Source organism: Carcharodon carcharias, chromosome 9 (assembly GCF_017639515.1).
Source record: "Carcharodon carcharias isolate sCarCar2 chromosome 9, sCarCar2.pri, whole genome shotgun sequence".
Taxonomy (NCBI): Eukaryota; Metazoa; Chordata; class Chondrichthyes; order Lamniformes; family Lamnidae; genus Carcharodon; species Carcharodon carcharias.
The window spans coordinates 39746229-39771524 of NC_054475.1; the positions used below are offsets into that span (position 1 = coordinate 39746229).

At 42.7% G+C, this 25296-nt stretch overlaps 1 protein-coding gene across 3 annotated transcripts in view; it reads left to right on the forward strand.

Moving 5' to 3' along the window:
• The window catches only part of LOC121282181 (neuron navigator 1-like), a 589054-nt gene that overhangs the window by 90692 nt on the left and 473066 nt on the right, over window positions 1-25296 (forward strand). For all 3 annotated transcript variants that reach the window (XM_041195735.1, XM_041195734.1, XM_041195736.1), the window contains exon 5: window positions 17524-17630. In XM_041195735.1, coding sequence (XP_041051669.1) covers window positions 17524-17630 — 107 coding nt within the window. The remainder of the gene's footprint in view (window positions 1-17523; window positions 17631-25296) is intronic.

Below are 25296 nucleotides of genomic sequence, written 5' to 3' on the forward strand. Positions count from 1 at the left end.
AGGTGAGTTAGTTATTCTCATGATTCCTAGCCTTTGACCTGCTCTTGTAGCTACAGTACTTAGATGGTTAGTCCAGATCAATTTCTGGTCAACGGTAAACCCAGGTGTTGAAGGTGGGGGATTCAGTGATGATAATGCCATTGAATATCGGGGGCGATGGTTGGATTCTCTCTTGTTGGAGATGGTAATTGCCTGACACTTATGTGGCGCAAATGTTATTTGCCACTTGTCAGCCCAAGCCTGGATATTGTCCATGTCTTGCTGCATTTGGACAAGAACTACTTCATTATCTGAGGAGTCACGAATGGTGTTGAACATTGTGCAATCATCAGTGAGCATCCCCACTTCTGACCTTATGATGGAAGGAAGGTAATTAATGAAGCAACTGAAGATGTTTGGGCTGAGGACACTACCCTGAAGAACTCCTGCAGTGATGTCCTGGAACTGAGATGACTGACTTCCAACAATCACAACCATCTTTCTTTGTGCTAGGTATGACTCCAACCAGTAGAGAGTTTTCCTCCTGATTCCCATTGACTCCATTTTTGCTATGGGTTCCTTGATGCCACATTCGGTCAAATGTGGCCTTAATGTCAAGCGCAGTCACTCTCACCTCACCTTAGGAGTTCAGCTCTTTTGTCCATGTTTGAACCAAGGCTCTAATAAGGTCAGAAGCTGAGTGACCCTGCCAGAACCCAAACTGGGCATCAGGGAGCAGTGAACCATGGGTGTTAAGCTCCTATTAGACCTGCTGAGCTTTTCCAGCATTTTCTGTATTTTGCTTTTATCTGTGGTGTGATGCTGGTGTCTGGGACATTATCTGTAAGGTATGATTCCGTGAGGATGACTATGTCAGGCTATGACTAATCTGTAAGGGCCAGATTTCCTTCTCTAAAGGGCATTAGTGAACCAGATGGGTTTTTACCAGATTTTTATTGAATTCAAATTCCACCATCTGATGTGCTGGAATTCGAACCGTGGTCCCCAAGGTTTCTGGATTGCTAGTCGGTCCAGCTATAATACCATCTATCCCGACTATACCATCACCTCCCCCCTGCCTGTCCTTTCGAAAAGTCACACACCACTGAATATTTAGTTCCCAGCTTTGATCTCCTTGTAACCATATCTCCGTAATGGCTGTAAGACCATACCCATTAACCTCTATTTGTGTCGTTAATTCATTTATTTTGCTCCAAATACTATGTACTTTTAAGTGACCAGCCATTAAATTTGCCTTTTTACAATTTTTCCGCCTTTGATCCTATTTGCTCCTTTTTTTTAATGTTTGTACACTCTGTCTCTTCCTGTCACACTCTGGGTATTATTAGATAAATAGTTGCCCTGCAAGGCTGCCATGTCCTATTGCTTTGTAAGCCTACTTATCCCCTTTCCAGAACCCTCCCCTCGCCCTCCTCCACTCTATTTAGTTTACAGCCCTATTCTGTTCGCCAGGATACTGGTCCCAGCATGATTCAAGTGAAACCCATCCCACTAGGACAGCTCCTTTCTACCCCACTACTGGTGCCAGTACCCCATGAACTGAAACCCATTCTTCCCACACCAATCTCTGAGTCACACATTTAACTCCTTGACTTTATTTACCCTGTGCCAGTTTGCTTGTGACTCTGGTAGCAATCCTGAGGTTATTATCTTGGAGGTTCTGCTTTTTAATTTATTTCCTAACTGTTCACATTTTTTCAGCAGAACCTCCTTTCTAGTCCTATCAATGTCGTTGGTACCAACATGGATGACAACAGCTGTTCCCTCCCCTTCCACTCCAAGTTCCTCTTCAGCCCTGAGGAGATGTCCTTAACCCTGGCACTAGGGAGGCAACACAGCCTTCGGGACTCACGCTCATGGCGACAGAGAACAGTATCTATCCCCCTTATTATACTGTCCCCTACCACTACTACGTTCCCAATTCCTCCCTCTACATGAATAGCTCCCTGAACCACGGTGCTGTGATCAATTTGCTCATCCTCCCTGAAGTCCCCACTCTCGTCCACACAGCTTACAAGAACCTTGTAACTTTTGGACAATTGCAAGGGTCGAGGCTCCTCGAATGCTACTCCCCGGGTCCCCAAACCTGCTTCACCTGCAGTCACATCCTCCTGTCCCTTATCACAGGCCAAATTTGAATTACCTAATCTGAGAGGTGTGACTGCCTCCTGGAGCAAAGTGTCCAGGTAACTTTCCGCCTCCCTGATGTGGCGCAATGACTGCTGCTCAGACTCCAGCTCCTTTACTCAGATCCGAAGTACCTAGAACTGCAAACACTTGGTACAGATGTGTTCACTCTGAATTACCTTGGTGTCCAGCAGCTCCCACATGCTGTGGCAGCAACACATCACCCGTCCTGCCACCACTATTATATTTTATTCAATTTATTAATTAATTACTCTAGTATCCACACTCTTTACACTTCATTATAATTTTTTTTAAACACACCAGTATTGATCTTATACTTAACAAGCTATCTTTTTAAGTATCTTTAAGAAAAAGAGAAGAAAAACTAGACAACTAAACACAAACCAAAGACCTTACTTTTACTTTAAAGACTAGAAACACTCACCACTCCTACTCACCAATCAGTTGCTCTCCATGCCCTTTTCCTTCTCATGCTCTTTAATTGTCTCACACTCTTCTCTCACTCTCTCACTGTTAAAGGCCCTGCTCCTCTTCCACTCGCTCTCTGTAAATTACCACGCTGCTTCTCTCACACACTCTTGCTGGAAATGACACACTGTTTCTCTCTCACACTCTCACTGTAAAATGGTGGGCACTCCTACCGATACTGTCATGGACAGATGCATCTGCAGCAGGCAGGTTGGTGAGGATGAGGTCAAGTATGTTTTTCTGGCAATATGCCCCAAGTGAATGAATGCACACTGTTACAGAGATAGTGAGCTGGTGCTCTTGGTAAGTGCAGTTGCAGTATATAGTCCAAAATATGTGTTATAGTAACTCATTAAGCTTACTTCAACAGTGCTGCCAGTTTTCAAACCTTTACCACCAAGACAAAAGCAGCAAGAGCATAAAATACCATAACATGCAAATTCCTCTCCAAATCGCACATTATCCCTTATAGAATTAGAGCACAATTTCTCTATGGATGTTGGATCTAAATTCTTCAATTTATTTACCTAACATCATTGAGGAAGCAGCGTGAACACAAGTGGTGTAACAGTTTGAGCTGACCGAGCACCACCTCAGGGGAAATGGAGATATGCAATAAAAATGTGATTTTGCCAGTATTATGCACATCTTGCCAGACCCAGGGTTATGGGGGAAATCCAGTTGGGACCAATAAGGTTTTGATTAAAGCTTAAGATTCAAGATGCTTACTAAGTAAATAAAGCCACAAGATTCCATGGGTTTTAAGCAAAAAAAAATAAACTTTACTATGCAAGTTCAGAAAGTTAAAACAATTTACAATATCTATCTTATACTCTAACTTTCAGAGTAAATATGAGTTACGTGTGAATTAACAGGCAAACTGTGGTCGAACATAACACAACACAATAAATGACAGATGTGACCAAAATGGATTCCATGGATTTCTCAACAACCAACCCAGATGTTAGTCAAACTGCAAGTCAACCAATCTTACTGGAACTTTGTCTCTGTCATGAGGGTTTCCAATCTTCACCTGCGTCAGTAGGGGATCAAAAATTGTAACTTCTCAGCACCACTTATAACTAGCCTGTATTTTGCTTAAAGCTAGTCTTCACCTCCTAAAGGGGAGGTGCATACTATCTGGAGCAGGTGCTGGGAATGGTACAGGAAGCATCAGACCTGAGAACCATTAGGAAACAGCACAACATGGGATCCAAGACTTTCAAACACTGGGCTCGAGTTCTTGATGGTTGAGGTAGAAAACTGGTGTCCTAAATCAGCAAGGGAGGCAGGAGGTCTTCAAGACAGAGTCAAAAGGCAGTGAAAGCAGATAGCCATGGAGGTAAATGTTAGAATACAAGCCTTGAGGACTTGGCTTGAGCACTGAGCTTCAAGATACCATTGCTGGCATCAAATCAGCATTGCACGCTTACTGGCATCATGAACTATGGCTCTGCATGCTTCCAGCAGACGTTAGCCATGTGCATGCACAGTTCTCTCACGAAGTTCACCATGATTTGCTGCAAAAGTGTGCATGTGTGCATTGGGTGTGAAATTGGTCCCTGAATGGCACCCATAGCACCCAATGAAAAGGCACTATCAGGGCGAATTACATGGCCACCATCTTATTACAAGACTCAAAACTTTCATGATGCTAAAAAAAAATAACCTTTCACGATAGTTTCCTTATCAGCTCATTGTTATTTCTTCTTGCTTTCACTGGATCTTTGTCTAAGCACGTGCATAATTCTGTACCTTAGACATTGGGTAAAAGTGAAAACCATAGGTCTTAGCAAATCTCTCTGTAAAAGGCTGCCATATACAACATAATTGTCCCCTTGGGTGAATTTTCTTTTGAGGTTTTTTTTGTCACTGTTGACAGCCCTAGCTTCTGCTCACTGTCTGCTCTCAATGACACCACCAAAATCAGGAATTGGCTATGTTGGGAGTTGCCAATCCATAGTGTTATGCGACCTGCTGAAACATTACTTCAGTCGTAAATTTTTGTGAATGGACACAATATTTTTTAGTATGAATCTTATATATTTCCCTGACCACTAGCTCAAATGTCCATCTGTGCTTCCTTAGAGGCTAGGCATTTTGGGAATTGGACATTTCCTTAATTCTTTTCAGTATCCTTCCTTTAACAAGCAGCTGTTTAGAAGGGATAAAAACAAGTTGGGACATCAAGCTACTTATAAAATTCCAGGAGGAAATGGAGTCTCTGCCTCTTGGAGACAATAAGGTACATTCTATTTTTGTTCGGATGAAATGTTAGCAGAATATAAATTGACAGGATGTAGCAAAGCCTGGGGGGAAACCTTGCAGGTGGCCTGCATCCTGACAAAGCCGAGTAATAAGTGTATAGGCCCATAACTTGGTAGACCAGGAGCAGTGTATACTACTTTAACATGCTTGGCAGAACTGCCTGTAGTCCCATGTTTCTTGTTTAAATTAAACTTAAATGAGGTGTAGCTCTTTTTTCTGAAGTACAAACAAGATTACACATTCACTCTGAAATAGGACTGTTTCAGGAGAGGAGAGAGTATAAGTAAAGATTAAAATACCCTGCTGTGGCATATAGTTTCATAAGCAGTATAACACAGAAGGCGGCCATTTGGCCCATTGTGCCTTTGCTGACTTTTTTTGAGAAAATAATCCAGTTAGTCCCACTTCTCCACTCTTTCCATTTAGCCATGCAGATTTTCCCCTTGAAGTACCCAATTACCTTTTTAAATCTTCTTCCACCGTGTCTTCAGGAAGTGCATTTTAGATTACAGCTACCCGCCATGTAAAAATAATGCTTCATATCTCACCTCTGGTTCTTTCACCAATTAACTTAAATCTGTGCGCTCTGTTATTGACCCTTTTGCCAGTGGAAGTAGTTTCTCCTTGTTTTGAGCTCACATCTGAGTCTCTGTTATAGATAGATGATTTTGTTATTTAGTTCTGAAAAAATATTGGAGTATATTTACAATTTAGTAAAATAAAATGGCCTGATAGTAGGGAGAATGGTAAAATTTGGCTTGAGCTATTCTGTGGCTCTCCTTGCTGTTAACAAGGAAGAAATGTCCTCGTACTGGAAGGAAGCAGAGGCGATTATGTACTCACTTTTGCACAAATAGCAGCAGTGTTTTTGGACTTGGAAGATTCAGTTGGATCGTGTAGCAGCTAAGAGTTGACACGGCCAAAACAACGTTGATTGCTGCCACATTTTGGCACTTTAAGTACAAATACACAATATTAAATGTAGTAATCATTGCAAAAGAGCAGCATCAGGGCCCCAACAATGTGTGTATCTTGATGGATCCACAAATTTCTAAATGAGTCCAGGGGGAAAAAAATTAAAAGCAGGCACAAAAGTAACAGAGTAGTTTTAAGGGGGCCCATGAAGAAGGCCTCGTATCTGGGCCATCATTGACACACCAAGTTGGCAGATACTCTGAAATTCAGCTTGGAGCTGATTGTTCTCATTTAAATATTAATGCAAGGCCCACACATGCAGATTGCATGTATCTTGGAACTCCCCCAAATAGCTTGAATCTAAAACCCGAGTTGGAGCTAATATATCTGAGTTTTCTCCAAACATGAGGTTTCTAACTTTTATCAAGCTAAAAGGTAAACTGAAAGGCCCCTTTGTATGAGTAAAATCACCCCAAATTCCATTCTCTCGGTAGTCCTAGAAGGGGGTTATTATGACCTGCATTTTTAATGGTGTAATAAATGAGAAAACAATCAGTTATCTTAATGCTTCAAAATGACTTTGTAACTGGGCAGGCATGTAACAATAAAATAAAACAAGGCTTGGACGACTTTTGATTCTAAAATTGGACACGTTTGTAAAACTTTGTTTCTAGTTGCAAGTGTCAAAATTTCAGTGTAAATCAATTTGACAATATGCAAGAAAAACTTAAACTTGATCTCATTTTTCGATTAATATTTCAAATTGGTATTTTGAGCAATGATTTTCATGAAAAGCTTATAACCCTGGTTTTCAACGTGAATAAGGCAGTCGGAGGACTAAATGGTTGTGGGATCTGGGTCGGTGGGGGAGGGGAGAGGTTATGCATCGCAGGGCAGAGAGAGGTCTCATTTTATAGCAAAGAGAGAGCGAGAGCGAGGTCATATGATGGGGAGGGAAGAGAGGTGCGTGTTATGGGGATGGGGGATAGACACTGTGTTAGTTGGGGGAGAGATTGTGGGATGGAGACCCATCAGTGTGGGGAGGTGTGGGATGGAGGGGGTGAGATTGTTGCAGGGTTCAGGGTGACATGAGATCATGGCGGGAACCAATCTCAGGGAGGAGTTGAATATCAGGGTGAGGATCATGCAATCGTGGTGATGGAAGCAGGTTAGCTTGTTTGGCCTGGAGTAAATAATCCTGCACTTCCTGGCCCATAAGTGCTTTGTGGGTTACTCAATCAAAGTATGAATATGATTTCTCTTTTTTTAAAATGTACAACCTCACATTTACCATGAGGTGTTTTATCCCCTTTGCCACTTCTATGCGCATTCTACTATTTTATGACCATTGTCTTGCAGCTTACTTTGGTCCTCAGAATCATTAACTATGCTTTCTATTTTATTATGCAAATGTGGACACCAATCCCTCAAACTCTATACCCAAATCATTGGTGTGAAATAAAGGAAATAGTTTTGCTGCAAAGGAAACTGGTATATAGGGTGGAATTTTAACCTGTAAGGAGGGGATGGGTGTTGGGTTGTGCTGGTATTAAAAAAGCAAAAAAAGGTGTCAGGAACCTGGCTAGAAATCTTCAACTTTTGCATTTAAAAGGTGCTGGTTTCTAACCGTGGAGGAAATCCTCGTGGAACAGGTTGGTCTGAGAGTTAACTATGCAAAAGACCAATTACCTACAGAATTAACGCTGGATTCTGGTTTTAACTGCCAGTATAGTGGTTTCATGAGATAAAAACAAAAAAACTGCGGATGCTAGAAATCCAAAACAAAAACAGAATTACCTGGAAAAACTCAGCAGGTCTGGCAGCATCGGCGGAGAAGAAAAGAGTTGAAGTTTCGAGTCCTCATGACCCTTCGACAGAACTTGAGTTCGAGTCCAAGAAAGAGTTGAAATATAAGCTGGTTTAAGGTGTGTGTGGGGGGGGGGGGCGGAGAGCCCCCCCACACACACACCTTAAACCAGCTTATATTTCAACTCTTTCTTGGACTCGAACTCAAGATCTGTCGAAGGGTCATGAGGACTCGAAACGTCAACTCTTTTCTTCTCCGCCGATGCAGCCAGACCTGCTGAGTTTTTCCAGGTAATGCTGTTTTTGTAGTGGTTTCATGAGCTGTTTAAAACATGCCAGGTTCAACAAGGTGGGAAAATGGTAGGAATTGACCAGACTGTGAAACTGGCAGACTGGAAAGCCTTTAAATATAGAGCTATGTCAGCTGCTTCTTTGCCTAAGTGGAAGACTTTTGCTCACGTAAGCGTTTCTGAGAGTGTGCTTTCATAGCTTTGGATGTGATTGCTAAGACTTTGGAAGGCTAGTTCTGTCCCTTGGACTTTTTGACTTTGATCTGCACTTCGCAGCTGTCAGCATTTTCAGTAGAATGGGAACAGCTCTACCTTGAATCTCTGATGAGGAACAAGGGGAGCAGCATAGGCAACACCAAAGCCAACAGCAGCAGCTGCCTTCTCCTCAGAGCCACCTGCTGCTTCACTAAACAGATGGAATGAACATTGAACTCCAGCTTGCAAGGGGGCAATGCATTTAGCACAAGGTCTACAGACACAGTGTCAGCTTTCTGGACAGATCTGAGCACCAGTGCCTTGGGGGGACTCAGATTTTCATGACAGGACATTGCTAACATCTGGAGGGTCCTGGAACATGACTGACTTCTAAACGGACAAGGTGCGCAGGTATTGATGATGATGTTTGAGGTCACCACAACCCTGAATTTCTTCACCTCCAGCTTCAGGCATCTGCTGATGACATTCACAATCTACTGTATGTGGGTGCATCTCCTATTTGACTGATGCTATTTTTCCAGGACTAACGCTTACACCCGCTTTGCTACTGATGAGCCTAGTCGGAACAAGAGGGCCCTCAGATTTGCTGATCTGGCTGGTTTCCCATAGATCGAAGGCGTCATAAACAGGACCTGTGCAAACCAAGGCACCCTCAGATCACCCAGCAAGACCTGTCAATCAAAAGGGATCCCACTCCATAAATGTTTGGCTGGTGTATAAACAAGAAGATTACCATGCATACCTGTGCAAAGAAGCTGTCAAGATGCCTTCATTTTGTGCCAGTCAAGTCTCCCATAGATCTTCACACCTTCAAGCTGACGCAGCGGATGGCTCCTCAGAGACCAGGGCTACCAGATGTGCCTGCTCATAACCTGTGATTTTTCTTGTATTCCTTCATGGGATAGGAGCATCACTGACAAAACCAGCATTTGTTCCCTGACTCTAATTGCCCTTGAGAAGGTGATGGTGAGCTGCCTTCTTGAACCGGTGCAGTCCATGTGGTGTAGGTACACCCACAATGTTGTCAAGGAGGGAATTCCAGGATTTTGACCCAGTGAAGTAATGGTAATATATATCCAACTCCCAATGGTGTGTGACTTGGAGGGAAATTTGCAGGTGGTGGTGTTCTCCTGTATCTGCTGCCTTTGTCCTTCTAGGTGGTAGAAGTCACAGGTTTGGAAGGTACTGGTGAAGGAGTCTTAGTGAGTTGCTACATTGGATCTTGTAAATGGTTCGCACTGCTGCCAGGGTATGCCAATAATAGAGGGAATGAATGTTTAAGTGGTGATGGGGTGCTGATCAAGCAGGCTGCTTTGTCCTAGATGGTGTCCAGTCTCATTAATGTTGTTGGAGCTGCAGTCACCTAGTGGACGGGCTTTGGGGAGCTAAAAGGTGAGTTACTCTCTGCAGAATTCCCAGCTTCTGACCTGCTCTTGTAGTCACAGTATTTATATGGATGGTCCAGTTCAGTTTCTGGTCAATGGTAATCCCTAGGATGTTGATAGTTTGGGGGGGTGGATTCAGCGATGGTAATGTCAAAAGATGATAAGATTCTCTATCATTGGAGATGGCCATATGTGTGTGGCCTGAATTGTTATTTGCCACTTATCAGCCTAAGCCCGGATGTTGTCCAGGTCTTGTTGTCCAGGTCATGCTGCATATGGACACGGACTGCTTCATTATCTGAGGAATTGTGAATGGAACTGAACACTGCCATCATCAGCACATCTCCACTTCTGACCTTATGATGGAGGGAAGGTCATTGATGAAACAGCTGAAGATGGTTGGGCCTAGGGAATTCCTGCAGTGATGTCCTTGGACCTAGATGATTGACCTCCAGCACCCACACAAGTTTCCTTTTGGAGCCCAGGCACTGTTGCAGAGGAAATTATAAGCAAAGCCACAATGGTGGTCCTTAAAAAAAAAAGTTGTGTTGCTGAAGATGTGATACCAGAGACTGAACCAGGGCACCTTTCACTATGCACCAGCAAGGGTTTCCTGAATGATTGTGCAAGGCACAGCACACCACTATGTAGTGCAGCAGAGAAGACTGGAGCTACAGGAGGAGGAAGGTGATGACTGGTCTGCATCTTCAGAGGAGGAGGAAGAGGAGCAATAGAAAGGGGAGGAGGAATCAGAGGTGGCTGGTGTCCCTGGAGCTGTTCTGCCCTAGCTGCCAGAGACACCTGAGATGGACTCATACAGGTGAGATTCAGATAACCTGAAGCTGTTCAGCTATTTGGCACATCAAGGCTGTCCAGCACCCACCTCAACCTCCAACACATGCATTCCCACAGTTAATATTCATTCCATCTCACTGACACCCACTGCTTGTCTTCTACTGCTGTCATTACAATTTACTGTAAGGCTGATGGCCACTTGGCTGGTGAGGAGCCACAATGAAGGTGACTGGACAAGAGAGATTTGAAATAAAGTTTATAATACATAAACATTGCTGCTGAGTACCTGCCTCTGTGCAGTTTAACAGCCCCCATTGCATTGGGAATCCACAGGCAGATTGGAAAAAAACCAATTGACCACCATTACTTACCTTTAACAAGCCTCTTAATGAGTTTAATTGGCTGTCTACCTTATGGGGGTGGGGTGAGGGAAAGTCTGACTGGCCCCAAACCAGCCTCATTCAAATTGGCCAACACTGTGAAAGCTACATGTCAGCTGGTGCTAGAATTTTTGCCACAGCCCCCACAGATCCAGACATTCATGTGTCCAAAGTCACCTACCCACCCTCACTCTCGAGGATCATAGGATGGACCCATTCAGGTCCTTGCTGGCACTCATTCTAACACTGAGCCTTGAATGGTCAGGCAGGGTTTGTGATCAAAAACAAAAACAGAAATATCTGGAAAAACTCAGCAGGTCTGGCAGCATTGGCAGAGAAGAACAAAGTTGACGTTTCGAGTCCTCATGACCCTTCAACAGAACTAAGTAAAAATAGGAGAGGGGTGAAATATAAGCTGGTTTGAGGTTGGGGTGGGGGGGGGAAGAGAAGTGGGGGTGGGGTGGTGGTTGTAGCAAAAGATGTCACAGACAAAAGAACAAAGAGGTGTTGAAGGTGGTGATATTATCTAAAGGAATGTGCTAATTAAGAATGGATAGCAGGACATGCAAGGTACAGATAGCTCTAGTGGGGGTGGGGTGAAAAAAGACTAAAAGGGCATAAAAGGTATAGATATAAAAATAATGGAAAGAGTTGGGAAAAGAAAAATCCATATAAATTATTGGAAAAAACAAAAGGAAGGGGGAAGAAACAGAAAGGGGGTGGGAATGGAGGAGGGAGTTCAAGATCTAAAGTTGTTGAACTCAGTATTCGTCTGGAAGGCTGTAAAGTGCCTAGTCGGAAGATGAGGTGCTGTTCCTCCAGTTTGCGTTGAGCTTCACTGGAACAATGCAGCAAGCTAAGGACAGACATGTGGGCAAGAGAGCAGGGTGGAGTGTTAAAATGGCAAGCGACAGGGAGGTCTGGATCATTCTTGCGGACAGACCGAAGGTGTTCTGCAAAGCAGTCAAACAGTCTGCGTTTGGTCTCTCCAATGTAGAGGAACCCACATTGGGAGCAACAAATGCAGTAGACTAAGTTGGGGGAAATGCAAGTGAAATGCTGCTTTACTTGAAAGGAGTATTTGGGCCCTTGGAAGGTGAGGAGAGAGGAAGTGAAGGGGCAGGTGTTGCATATTTTGCTTATGCATGGGGAGGTGCCCTTGGGGGTTGAGGAGTAGGGGGTGATGGAGGAGTGGACCAGGCTGTCACGGAGGGAGCGATCCCTACGGAATGCCGCCGGGGGGTGAAGGGAAGATGTGTTCGGTGGTGGCATCATGCTGGAGTTGGCGGCAAGGGCGGAGGATGATCCTTTGAATGCGGAGGCTGGTGGGGTAATAAGAGAGGACAAGGGGAACCCTATCATGTTTCTGGGAGGGAGGAGAAGGCGTGAGGGTGGATGCACGGGAGATGGGCCGGACACGGTTGAGGGCCCTGTCAACAACTGTGGGTGGAAAACCTCGGTTAAGGAAGAAGGAGGACATGTCAGAGGAACTGTTTTTGAAGGTAGCATCATCAGAACAGATGTGACGGAGGCGAAGGAACTGAGAGAATGGGATGGAGTCCTTACAGGAAGCGGGGTGTGAGGAGCTGTAGTCGAGGTAGCTATGGGGGTCAGTAGGCTTGTAATAGATAATTGTGGACAGTCTGTCACCAGAAATTGAGACAGAGAGGTCAAGGAATGGAATGGAAGTGTCAGAAATAGACCATGTGAAAATGATGGAGGGGTGGAAATTGGAAGCAAAATTAATAAGTTTTTCCATGTCCCGACAATGGCATGAAGCAGCACCAAAGTAGTCATCGATGTAATGGAGAAAGAGTTGTGGGAGGTGGCCGGAGTAGGACTGGAACAAGGAATGTTACACATACCCCATTAAGAGATAGGCATGGCTGGGGCCCATGTGGGTACCCATAGCCACACCTTTTATTTAGAGGAAGTGAGAGGAGTTAAAGGAGAAATTGTTCAGTGTGAGAACAGGTTCAGCCAGATGGAAGAGAGTTGTGGTGGATGGGGATTGTTCGGGCCTCTGTTCGAGGAAGAAGCTGAGAGCCCTCAGACCATCCTGGTGGAGGATGGAGTTGTAGAGGGATTGGACGTCCATGGTGAAGAGGAGGCGGTTGGGGCCAGGGAACTGGAAATTGTTGATGTGACGTAAGGTGTCAGAGGAATAATGGATGTGAAACAAAAACAGAATTACCTGGAAAAACTCAGCAGGTCTGGCAGCATCGGCGGAGAAGAAAAGAGTTGTCGTTTCGAGTCCTCATGACCCTTCAACAGAACTAGATGAATCCAAGGAAGGGGTGAAATATAAGCTGGTTTAAGGTGTGTGTATGTGTGTGTGTGTGTGTGTGTGTGGGGGGGGGGGGGGGGGGGGGGGCGGTGGTGATGGGTTTGGGTGGGGGGAGAGAAGTGGAGGGGGGGTGTGGCTGTAGGGACAAGCAAGCAGTAATAGAAGCAGATCATCAAAAGATGTCACAGACAACAGAACAAAAGAACACATAGGTGTTGAAGTTGGTGATATATATCTAAACGAATGTACTAATTAATGGATGGTTGGGGAATTAAGGTATAGCTCTAGTGGGGGTGGGGGGAGCATAAAAGATTTTAAAATATTTAAAAATAATGGAAATAGGTGGGAAAAGAAAAATCTATATAATTTATTGGAAAAAACAAAAGGAAGAGGGAAGAAACAGAAAGGGGTGGGGGTAGAGGATGGAGTTCAGGACCTAAAGTTGTTGAATTCAATATTCAGTCCGGAAGGCTGTAAAGTGCTTAGTTGGAAGCTGAGGTGTTGTTCCTCCAGTTTGCGTTGGGCTTCACTGGAACAATGCAGTAAGCCAAGGACAGACATGAGGGCAAGAGAGCAGGGTGGAGTGTTAAAATGGCAAGCGACAGGGAGGTTTGAGTCATTCTTGCGGACAGACCGCAGGTGTTCTGCAAAGCGGTCGCCCAGTTTACGTTTGGTCTCTCCAATGTGGAGGAGACCACATTGGGAGCAACGAATACAGTAGACTAAGTTGGGGGAAATGCAAGTGAAATGCTGCTCCACTTGAAAGGAGTGTTTGGGCCCTTGGACGGTGAGGAGAGAGGAAGTGAAGGGGCAGGTATTACATCTTTTGCGTGGGTATGGAGTGGTACCATAGGTGGGGGTTGAGGAGTAGGGGGTGATGGAGGAGTGGACCAGGGTGTCCCGGAGGGAACGATTCCTATGGAATGCCGATAGGGGGGGGTGAAGGGAAGATGTGTTTGGTGGTGGCATCATGCTGGAGTTGGCGGAAATGGCGGAGGATGTTCCTTTGAATGCGGAGGCTGGTGGGGTGATAAGTGAGGACAAGGGGGACCCTATCATGTTTCTGGGAGGGAGGAGAAGGCGTGAGGGCGGATGCGCGGGAGATGGGCCGGACATGGTTGAGGGCCCTGTCAACGACCGTGGTCGGAAAACCTTGGTTAAGGAAGAAGGAGGACATGTCAGAGGAACTGTTTTTGAAAGTAGCATCATCGGAACAGATGCGACGGAGGCGAAGGAACTGAGAGAATGGGATGGAGTCCTTACAGGAAGCGGGGTGTGAGGAGCTGTAGTCAAGGTAGCTGTGGGAGTTGGTAGGCTTGTAATGGATATTGGTGGACAGTCTATCACCAGAGATTGAGACAGAAAGGTCAATGAAGGGAAGGGAAATGTTAGAAATGGACCACGTGAAAATGATGGAGGGGTGGAGATTGGAAGCAAAATAGGTGGGAAGGGACTGGACAAGGAGAGAGAGAAGGGAGTCAAGATAACGAGAAATGAGTTCCATGGGGCAGGAACAGGCTGACATGATCGGTCTGCCGGGACAGTCCTGTTTGTAGATTTTGGGTAGGTGGTAGAAGCGGGCCGTCCGAGTTTGGGCGACTATCTGGTTGGAAGCTGTGGGAGGAAGATCTCCAGAGGAGATGAGATCAGTGACAGTGACTGAAAATATTGGATATCCATACTGAAAATATTGCATTGCACCAAATTTCAGATACTGGTTACTATTTATGTAATTATTAATATTTTTTAAAAATACATATTAATACTAAATAAAAATATTACTCTAAAATGTTAACTGTTCTTACTATGAAACGAGCTACGTTTGTTAATTAAACGGTTTTTGATCATTTGCACGAACTCTGATTTGGTCAGGAAATCTGGGAGTGGGATGCCAATAGTGTAGCTGAGTTAAAGAGCCAGCGCAAGCCCACTCCACTAATTTTTAGGTTCCCGCACCTACTGCCAGCCTCCCTCACTGTGAGCAAGTCCAAAAGTTGAAATTTAGCCCATTGTCTCATGCAGGTTTAAAAGATCATGATTTATAATATCAGGACAATTCTTACTTTACAGTCAGCTCTGGTTTGTGACTTGGCTAGTCTGGCTGTTGACCTTGCCTGGTTCTAGGGAAAGGCTAACGATAACAAAAGTACGTTCCTGGCTGGCACCAGGTGAAAAGTCAGCCTGGCCACAGGCATACTGAAAATATTGCATTGCACCAAATTTCAGATACCGGTTACTATTTATGTAATTATTAATATTTTTTAAAAATACATATTAATACTAAATAAAATATATTACTCTAAAATGTTAACTTCTTACGAGCTACGTTTGTTAATTAAACATAAACCCTATCAAATTACAGTTTGTCTTAATATGGAACAGCTGGAAATCTGAACAAGCCATTGTTCTCTAAATGCGTGTCATCAATTGCTGTGTTCACTTGAAGTAGGAACTTCAATCCATAAAAATCCATATCAGTTTAAATTAAAATTCTGCATCATAATTTACCACAGGTTTCTTGGCCCGTGTTGTTTTAAAGTGTGTTTCACACTTCCAGTCAAATTTTTATTTGTCCCAGGTTTGATGCCCAGCATGTGCTAAGTCCACTGTTGTCAGTGATAAATATATACTGCAATTTACCTCAGTAATGTTGGACAAAGCAGCAGCAAAAATAAACTTAGGTTCCCACTCAGTGACTCATGCTGGATAATGCACAATTGTTGATATTAATTCTCATGATCAAATAGTTTGCTGACACTCGAACTTTGATTCCAATCTGTGTTATTTTAGTGCTGAAGATAACCCACTTAAAACTAAAGAAACATAAAATCTAAGCTTCCAGATCTTGGACTCAAACAAAAAGAACAACTACTTCAAAAAGAGCCCAAACAGCTTGAGTGGCTTCCTGAGTTAGCACACATTGAGTCTCCCAATCTCTGCAGGGAAAACATCCTCTTCAAAGAACACCATTGACTGACAGTTAATGAAGCACTCCCAGTGATATAGTCTCAAAAAAAACACTCATGCATTCATTTGAAATCACACAGCTCTTACTGGAATGCATTGCACACTCTACAAACTGATCACAGCCCCATCTCTCAATAGCGCACCCCCTGGTTAACTGCAAACATCGCCAGGTAACTGACCCACGGTGACATCCCAGGTTTCAACCTTCCACAGTAAATCTGGACAGCCATCAGCCACTTGAGGATAGGCCTGGGAAGATGTGTTAATGTCTGTGGCCATCCAAGTCAGATTGTCCTTCATACTGAACTTCTACCCTGAGAGATCCATTCCTTGTGGTATCATAACCATTCACACTGCATCACTGAAGCTGTTGAATAGATTGTTAATCTCAATATCAAATTATAACTGCTTCCCCAGCCATACAAATAACTACTTTAATAGAGTGCTAGTTAGGTTGTACCCAGCATAAATGAGTGCATTCTGCAGAGAGAAGGTAAAACAGTAAAGCAAGAAACAAATAATGAACAGCTGGTCAGTTAATTATTTTAATATTTTATATTTCCCAAAAGATTGAAAGTTCTAATTCTAGTTTTATCCCCCCTAAGTAGCTTCATCATAAAAGATATGCATTTCCATCCTCTTTTATAACCTCAGAAGTACAAAATCTCTCTGCATTCCAAAAAAATACAACTTTATTCTCAGCCAATGATATTTTAAGAATGAAAGCAATAATGCCGTGAATTTGCACAGCTATCTTAGGGTTTGCTCCACTGTCATGGTACTCTCCATAACTGTCCATTAAATGCTCCTGAATTTCTGTCGTTTGGGGCTCCAGATGATTAAAGCTCCATACCAGAACTTCCCTTTTTGTTTTGCAAATGACTGTGTTCTTTCTAGTCAATATGACATGGATTTTCCCCCCAAAAAAATACTCTATTTATCTGCTCAATATTACGATAATAAGTACCTTACAAAGAATTTCTGGAGAAATAAAAATTGTGATTCAGTGAAATTGAAAGTTGCTGAAGTCCCAGAGGATCATAGGCTGCTCACTCCTTAGAGCGAGATGACGGGTGGTGAGTTTAACCTGAGGATCGCCATGCCTCAGGCGAGGGGTGAGGTTGAGAAGAACAGTTCTGTGGAAGGGTCATGAGGACTCGAAACGTCAACTCTTTTCTTCTCCGCCGATGCTGCCAGACCTGCTGAGTTTTTCCAGGTAATTCTGTGGAAAAAGCAACTCCATTTTGGGCCAGGAGACTATTTTTGTGTGCGTTTACGTTTTAACTTTTTAAAACTTATCACTGGAATCCTGTGCTTTTGTGTTCAGTAGCTTTTGCTCCTCATTTCTATAATACAAAAAAAAGATTATTATCATATGAGTCGCATTTCAATCTGAGATCTGGCTTGTTCAGCATTAACATCAGCTGTGGTTAAAATTAGTTTGAAAAAAAAACGGCACAATGATCTTCAAAAATGTTTTGCTGTAAGATTTGTAAAAATGTTCTTCAAAAGGTGAGTTCTAGGTTTTAGTCATGAAACGTATTTTGCATCGGATCATTGAATCATTCTGTTTGAATCATTCTGTTCTCATCTTTCAGAGGAGAAACGAAGAGAGACAGTAACAGTATAGAATCAAAGGACCCTGCTGGTCATCCTAATGCAGAGGACTGCAACTGGAAATCCAAAAAATATCTTGAGGATATAGGTACAGTGAATCCTGATGTGATTTTTGCTTTAAGTAGATCATTTTTTGAAATATGTTCTTTCTAAACTGGTCAGTTTATTTTTTAAAATTTCCATTTCAGTACAGTATATTGATGATTTTTAGATATATATTTTTGAAAAGGTCTTGCTTACAGACCTTTACTGAGATTCATCCTGGCAAGAAGTGTACCCATTATTTCTCTGTGCAACTTTTTGTCATTCTTAGCAACTAGATATTACAAGCTTCAGCACCCCAATAGTGACCCTACAATAGAGCAACTGGGACATTATTACTTCAGCCATATTGGAAAATATTTTACAATCGATTCATAAAAAGTTGTGCATTTCATCCATTATGGTATAATTTTGGTACAAATAGCTCAGCATAATTGAGGGCAACCCATTCAAAATCTTAGCTTCAAGCAGTAAAAACATGAAATTAAAAGAAAAATGCTGCAGATGCTGGAAATCTGAAACAAAAGGAAAATGCTGGAAAAAATCAGCAGGCCTAACAGAATCTGTGGAGAGAAAGACAGAGTTAACATTCGAGTCCATATGACTCTTCTTCAGCCCTGAAGAAATAAAAACATGAGGATTGTTGAAAAAAGGGGACTCCTCAAGATATCAAAGCTTTTCATCTTGCACTCATTAAGACAGCTACAAGATAAACCAACGGTAAAGGGGGACAACAATTTATGTTGCATGAGATGCATTAGAAGAGAGTGCTGATTGGTTCGTAAGTGGTCTCTGATTGCTCAAGGCATTGACTTGGAGAATGCAGCAGAGAGCTGTTAACTGCCAAGCCTTTGTTTCAAATTCAAACCAGGCAGGTCGAAACTGGTCAAGGCATTTCCATGGGGGATGAGCCAGGTAATGGTGGTTTCCCAAAGCTTTTGTTTAGTTGGAAAAGATGTAATGCATGGGCAAGCTCCTTCTGTCTGCAAAGGATAAGGCCCTGTGTGTGAATATATCCGGCTTCTAGCACATACATAAGTGAGCCACACTGCGAGCTCGACTAATAATCTCAAATTGGTTTTCAGTGTAATTCTTAGCACAATCAGGATAGTTTAACAAGTGTTGTCCAATCAAATTGACCTGTCTGGTTTGAACGTGAAACAGAAGTTTGACAGTTAACTGTTCTCTGCTACATTCTCTAAGGCACAACTTCTACCAATCAAAGTTCACTCCCCAACTAATCAGCATTCTCTTCTAATGCAGTGTAAATTGTTGTTCCCTTTTACTGTTGGGTAATCTTGCGTAGCTGCCCTAATGAATGCAAAGCAAAAAACTTTGATATATGTCTCTTTATTCAGCAATGCTCAATTTCTGTACTACCAAATGAAAATTAGTAAAAACATCCTTGGAGCAGTTGCTCTGAATTAGTTTGGACTTGTCAGTTAAGATTTGGGGAAATAGGCAGTAGTTTCCGCTTTGGGCACAATTGGCAATCCACGAGTAAATTATGTTCAAAATTGTGTTAGTATCAAGAAGTGTGTTTTTTTCTCTCAAGTTTCCATTTAAAGTAATTTATATTTTGCCATGAGCTAGTGCAATTGGGTAATTTTTTAGCATGGAGATTTTTTTAAACTGCATTTAATAAAATGTTCCTTGATATATTTATAAGTGGTAACCTGGTGCAGCTTTATTAGTATAATTGAATACGAGTTTAGCGCAAAAAATAAGCATTTTAGTCGGTGTCCAGTTGACCAACTGATCTTGAATACCCTGAAAATGACGAAAAGAAAAGTGTGTGGAGCCATTTGCTAGTTAGATTTGTGTACTCAGTTTCTAAATAAATTAATTCCTAATAAAGTTTAAAAATAAACCAAAGCTTTCAAAAAGTATCTATTAGCATTGCGCCTAAAAGAGAGACAATTTAATTTTAAGAGCCTGCTTGAAGGCCGCAAATGAGTAGAATTAGCAGAAATTCAGCATGATAGTTAATTTGATCTGAAGATGTGGTAGTTTTGAAGAGGGGGGTTGAATTCCAGCATAATTTTTTTTTAAGCTAGAACAATCACAGAAACTTAATTTTGCTAAATGCAAGTTGCACTTAAAATTCCATGAAATTTTATGTTGATTTAGCTACATTTCAGAGACGATTTACCAGAATGGTTTACCAGAATGCCAGAAAGCCACAGGTTGGAGCAGTAGGGGTTTTTCTTGGAGTAAAGGAGATTGAGGGGAAATTTGATAGAGGTGTACATGATGAAGACAGGTTTAGATAAGGTAGAAAAAAAAGCAGTTCTCATGAGCTGATGATTGCAAGGACCGGAGAGGTTTTCAGCAAGAGATTTGGTGGCGGGGGTGGGGGGGGGACGACTTTTTTTTTATTAAGTGAGCGGTAATGTTCTGGAACTTACTGCCTACGCCAGGGTGACCAACGGTCCCAGAATTTATGAGCTGCCCCGTATTTGAGACTGTTTTCCCAAGTCCCAGTTTGTTTGCTGCTGGGATGCTGTTAGTCCCATACTTTTGATGTTTGGTTTTTGCACATATGGAGTACGCACAAGCACACTGCACTTTTGTCCTGGTGGCCCACTCCCACAGGATCTCCCCCTCTCACTCCCATAGTCTCACAGGCTCGACTGCACCTCCTCTCCCCCATTCTCACAGGCTTGGCAGCGAGCACCCCAGATCATCCATGCCAAAGTGTCCATTTATTTTTTCCCTGAGATTTGGTTACACTGGTCTGCACAGGTAGTGGAATTGCAAATGATCAGTGATTTCAGAAGAAAATTGGGTTGGCACTTGAGCAAAATTAAGTTTCAGGGCTACAGGGATAGAGTGGGGGAATGGGATTGGCTATTGCTCTACAGAGAATTGGCATGAACTTGATAAGCTGCATAGCCTCTGTCTGTGCTGCAATGATTCAGTGGGCTAGATTTTCATTCTAGGGTGCTGGTCCTGACACTGGGCTGAATTCTGGGTCCAGAACCTGGAACTGATGGGTGGTGGGACCATCTTTGCGAGCCCTGTCCAATTAAGGATGGTGGGTTGGCTCCCAGTTTTGGAGGGCCAATTGGAGGCCCTCCAGTACTGAAACTTGACAGGCCAAAGCCAGTGAGGCGAGCTGCTGTTACAGGTAGGTGAGTGTACCACATGATGAAGATACCATCTGAAGACTTAAAAAATTTTTAAAAAAAATACAAAGAGTTCATTGCTGGCAGCTGTCATCATGTCCGGGGAATCTCTCCACAGGGGGCCTGTACCTAGAGCTGTGACCCTATGGTTATTGAGTCTAAAGGGGGTGAGGGAGTTGGAGGGGGGGGGGTGTTATTTTTAATGTTGGAGTACCTGGCCCTAGGTCTCTAGATCTGCCTGGGGGATGCCACCTCCATCCCTTGGCCTTAGTGGAGGGTATGCATGTCAACTGGAAAATTTCAGTTGGCATTGGTAATATGGCCCTAATAAATACTTAAGGATGCCTAATTAGCTACCCACTGCTTGTGGGTGGGTAGCCATTTCACCCTAAACTGGAATGTTCAAAATGTCCAGCATTTTCCTCCTGGCTCCATAAGGATATCTACAACCATTGCAGGCTGATCACAAACTTGCTGACCCACACCCCTCTTATTTTGCCAGGGACTGTTTGGGTGAGAAAAGAATGTCAAGAAGAAGCACAAGTACATTCAAAAGGAATGGATATTATGGAGAGTTTTAAAGGGCATGAGGAAGAGGCCAAAGTGGAGATGTTGAGGGAGAGAGTTCCAATGTTGGGATAAGGTTGCTGAGTAAACCGTCACCGGTGTTGCAATGGAGTAGTTGAGGAACAAGCAGTGAGTGATGGAGGAGCATAGGGTGCAGGCTCACCAAGCTGCAGGAAAAGACAAGCTAGAGACCATCTAGACAATAGAGAAATCTGAAAGTAAAAATAAGAATCTTATGCCTGATTTCGCTGGGACATGGGAAACGAGTGGAGCTTGATGAAAGATGATGTGGATGATTTGTAGTTGCAATGGTAGAAGGTGGGATCGCCTTCTGTTGGAAAAATACAGCCAGGAGGTGATAAAAGTGAATTAGGGTCTCAATAGGGAGAGGTTACTGCAGAGGTAAACAATATTATATTTTTTTAAAAAGGTGATCTTGGCAACAATTAGGGAAAAGGATGAGATTAAGATCTAGTATTACTCAATTCACATTTATTGTCCATATGGAAATTTGTTGTGAGTACAATTGCTTATGTTTAACCAAAAGAAAAAAGAGAATTACATCAGGAATACCACAAGCAGTGCCGCTACAGTACAGCACCAATATCACAGCCAAAATAAAAGAGAGATGGAAAAATAGAGAAGAGTCTTAGGTCTTCATGTTCCTTCCCCGGCATAGATGCAACCAATGGATACATAATGTGGCAATGACCTCCTAAAACATCTCCTATAGCAGGTGTTAATGCTGTTTTGGAAAGCTCTCTGATCCCGGATAGTCGCAACCCGTCAGCAGACATTCAGCACTCCTTGAAATCCTGCTATTTCTCTGTTCCGGAAAGCTCCAGGCTGAGGAGACTGCCTATTTTTTCTGGCCCAGCCCACCTTTGTCCAGAGATATTGCAGCCCAGAAGTCCCCTGCTGACTGGCAATGGGTCCAGTGCAGCAACTTTTATCTCCTAGGCCATGTGGTCACAGGCCCAGTGCCGAGCAAAGAACCAATCTGTAGAAGGGGTTAGAGAGATGACTGACATATACCACAAGTTACAGCTGATAAAGCCATACTGAACCGTGCTGCTCCAGCATGACTAATCGCTGTTCTGGAGGCTTTATCTCCCTGTCCACATGGAGCTTTCTTTTAAACCACCACTATCTTAAAAAACAGCATCTTGATATGCTATAGCTGAGCACCTTTGCACATAGATCTATTCCCACCCTTTTGTAACTGGTTGCTTTGAATTGCATGAGATTGTTTTGGAGGAAACTATCCTTGTAAATCAGGACAATATTCGGCCTGTTTGTAAAGCGGTGCCTGAGCAGAAGACTCAATTGGCCTGGGAGGATTGCATACTAATAATGGAATCTACTCAATTTAACCTTCCAGTTAAAATGATGGCAAAAGAAAATAATGTGTGCTTTATTACAGTTATGTGATGCTCCCCATTCTGATTTTTCCTCTTTGTTCCACTTAGCTGATACTTTATGTCCAGATGGAAGATCAAAAATACCCCATTGCGTGAAGCGGTGCCCACTGTGTCTTTAAATTTAGGTTAAAATGAAATCTGCCAGAAAACAAGCCTGACTTAGTCAAGGGCCTGTCTGAGCAAGCTGCAAAGTTCTCGCACCTGGGAACAAAAGGCAAGTGTAGCTTGCTAACAGTAAATATGCTTGCCAGCTCCAAGCTTTTGGGTAGAAGAGAAAAGAGAGAGGGGAAAAGAATAGCAGTTGGTGTGGTCAGCAGAGAGAACAGCTACTGAAGCCGAATGCTGGAGGGTGACAGTCTCTAGTTCAACAGACGCACTCTGCAGCCGCTCTGCGGAGATTTGTCGTAGTGTGGCTGGGGTGGGGCGGGGGGTGGGGGGGTGGGGGGTGAGGTGGTAGAATCATTGGACTAGGCTTTACTGCTCTGGGAGACTCTCTGAAAACTGATGGAAGCACCTGGAGATGGTCACTCGAAGTTACTTCTTGGTGAAACAGAAAAATGTGAACCCATTGGAAGCTGGATGCAACTGTGGACTGTTTACTGTAAGGACTGTAATTCCTTAGAAGAGAGCAATGTGTAGATAAAAGTGGAATGATTCTTTCTGTAGTTCTGCCGTATATGTTGCCTACAAAAAGAAAATAGTGTATGGGCCATGGTGTTTTTAGTCATTTGTTACAGTAAACGTTTTTAAATGTGAAATCTTGTCATCCTTTTTCAGCTATTAACTGGAAGTTTGATTTTTTTTTCTCCAATGTTATCGGTCTGTACGGGATCATAGCAAGGTGCAGTGCCTAGAGCAATAGTCATGTTGAAGAAACACACTGCTTTGAAGTTAACTAAAATTGAAATAAGCCAGGTTTTAGTTACTTACTCAAGTACCTTAACAGTCATTTGCTGGGTGTTCTCATCCATCTACAGCTGTGCTATGGGTAGACTGCAACTTACTAAATTTTGCTGGGCAATGTTGTGTGTCCTTTATCTAACCTTTATAGATAATATGATACAGTGATACTAGACTGTTCTTAATCATTTTCCACAGAAATATGGTTTCTGAAACTAATATGCACCTTTAAAATTAAAACTATAAACCATAATTAAAATAATTGATAGTAATGTCTTAGAAAGTTCACAAAAATGCAGTGTTTTAATAAATTAAAATTTCTTATCATTTATAGTGTGAGAAAGCTGACATGTTAAAATGATAAACAAGTCAAATATTTGGTGTGTGAAATTTTCCCAAGTCACAATTACATGGGAAACCAAAACCTGCAGATGACATTAAGTTATGAGGTCAACATGCATACTAAATGAATGGAAATCAGTGAGACTAAATTGATTTGCACATTACGGGTAACAGATGTTTTATGTCTTGGGTAAATGAGTTTGTTGGCCAACCAAACTCTAACTGCACGCCTTCCTATGTACTTATCAATTGCTGCTTGCAATCAATAACTGGGAGAGACTGATGTAAGAATAAACATTGATGGTTTATGGGACATAGGGCAGAGCACCAGACCATACGTAGTCACTCAGAAACCTTCAGAACTAGACTTACAGTTCCCAGTTGCCCACGCTGTACAGTGATTCATCAGTGCTGTCACATGATCAGTACACGTGCATTCTCTTAAAGGGGCAGGGTACCTCAGTTTACCACAACATGGTTCAGAAAACCTAAAAGTACTTCCTTGATTACAAAATATGGAAATTAACATCTCTAAATGGAATTAAGTTCTCTTTAAAATTGTGGTCCATATTTGAAATCATGGGTAAGGACCCCTGCTGAGATTGTTGTTGGTGCACAACAAATGGGAAAATATCAAACTTGTTCATCTGGCCCTTGTTTTTGTTAAATGCTGGGCAATCTTAGTGGTGTTTAAATTCAAAAGCATTTTACTGCAGGTGCTGGAAATCTGAAATAAAATTAGAAAATGCAGGAGATACTCAGTGGTTCAGACAGCATCTGTGAAGTGAGAAACTGAGTTAATGTTTTAGGTCATGACCTTACATCAGAATTGGTCATTCACCTGGAACACTAATTCTGTTCCTCTCTCCACAGATGCTCTCTGACCTTCTGGGTTTAAATTTAATGTTGTGTTCATGTTCCAGTCATGAAACTGGCCCAGTGGTAACCAGTTTAGCAGGGCAGACCATGGTCTGCATGTTTGGCCCAATGCTAAATTGGTTGGGTCTTTTTTACATTGTCCTGGCCCTGGTATCTGCCGGAATTATTCCAAAATGGCCCTGCGCCCGTTTCCAATCCAGTATGGGCATAAGCCAGATATGATTTATTCTGTCCTTTCTTTTAGGAGATATGCAGAATAAAATGTATTTCATGTGGTAGTCACACTGTTTTTCTCAAATGTAGCCAGTGTATAGTTTGGAGCAATACTTTGATATGCAGCTTCAACAGGATGAATACTGAAGGGTTCAAAAAGTACATATATCTGTGTTAATTTAACTCTCTGCATTAAGATATTTTTCAGCATTATTGGAATGCAGATTGAATCCAATTTTATGGAGTATTTTGTATGTTCATT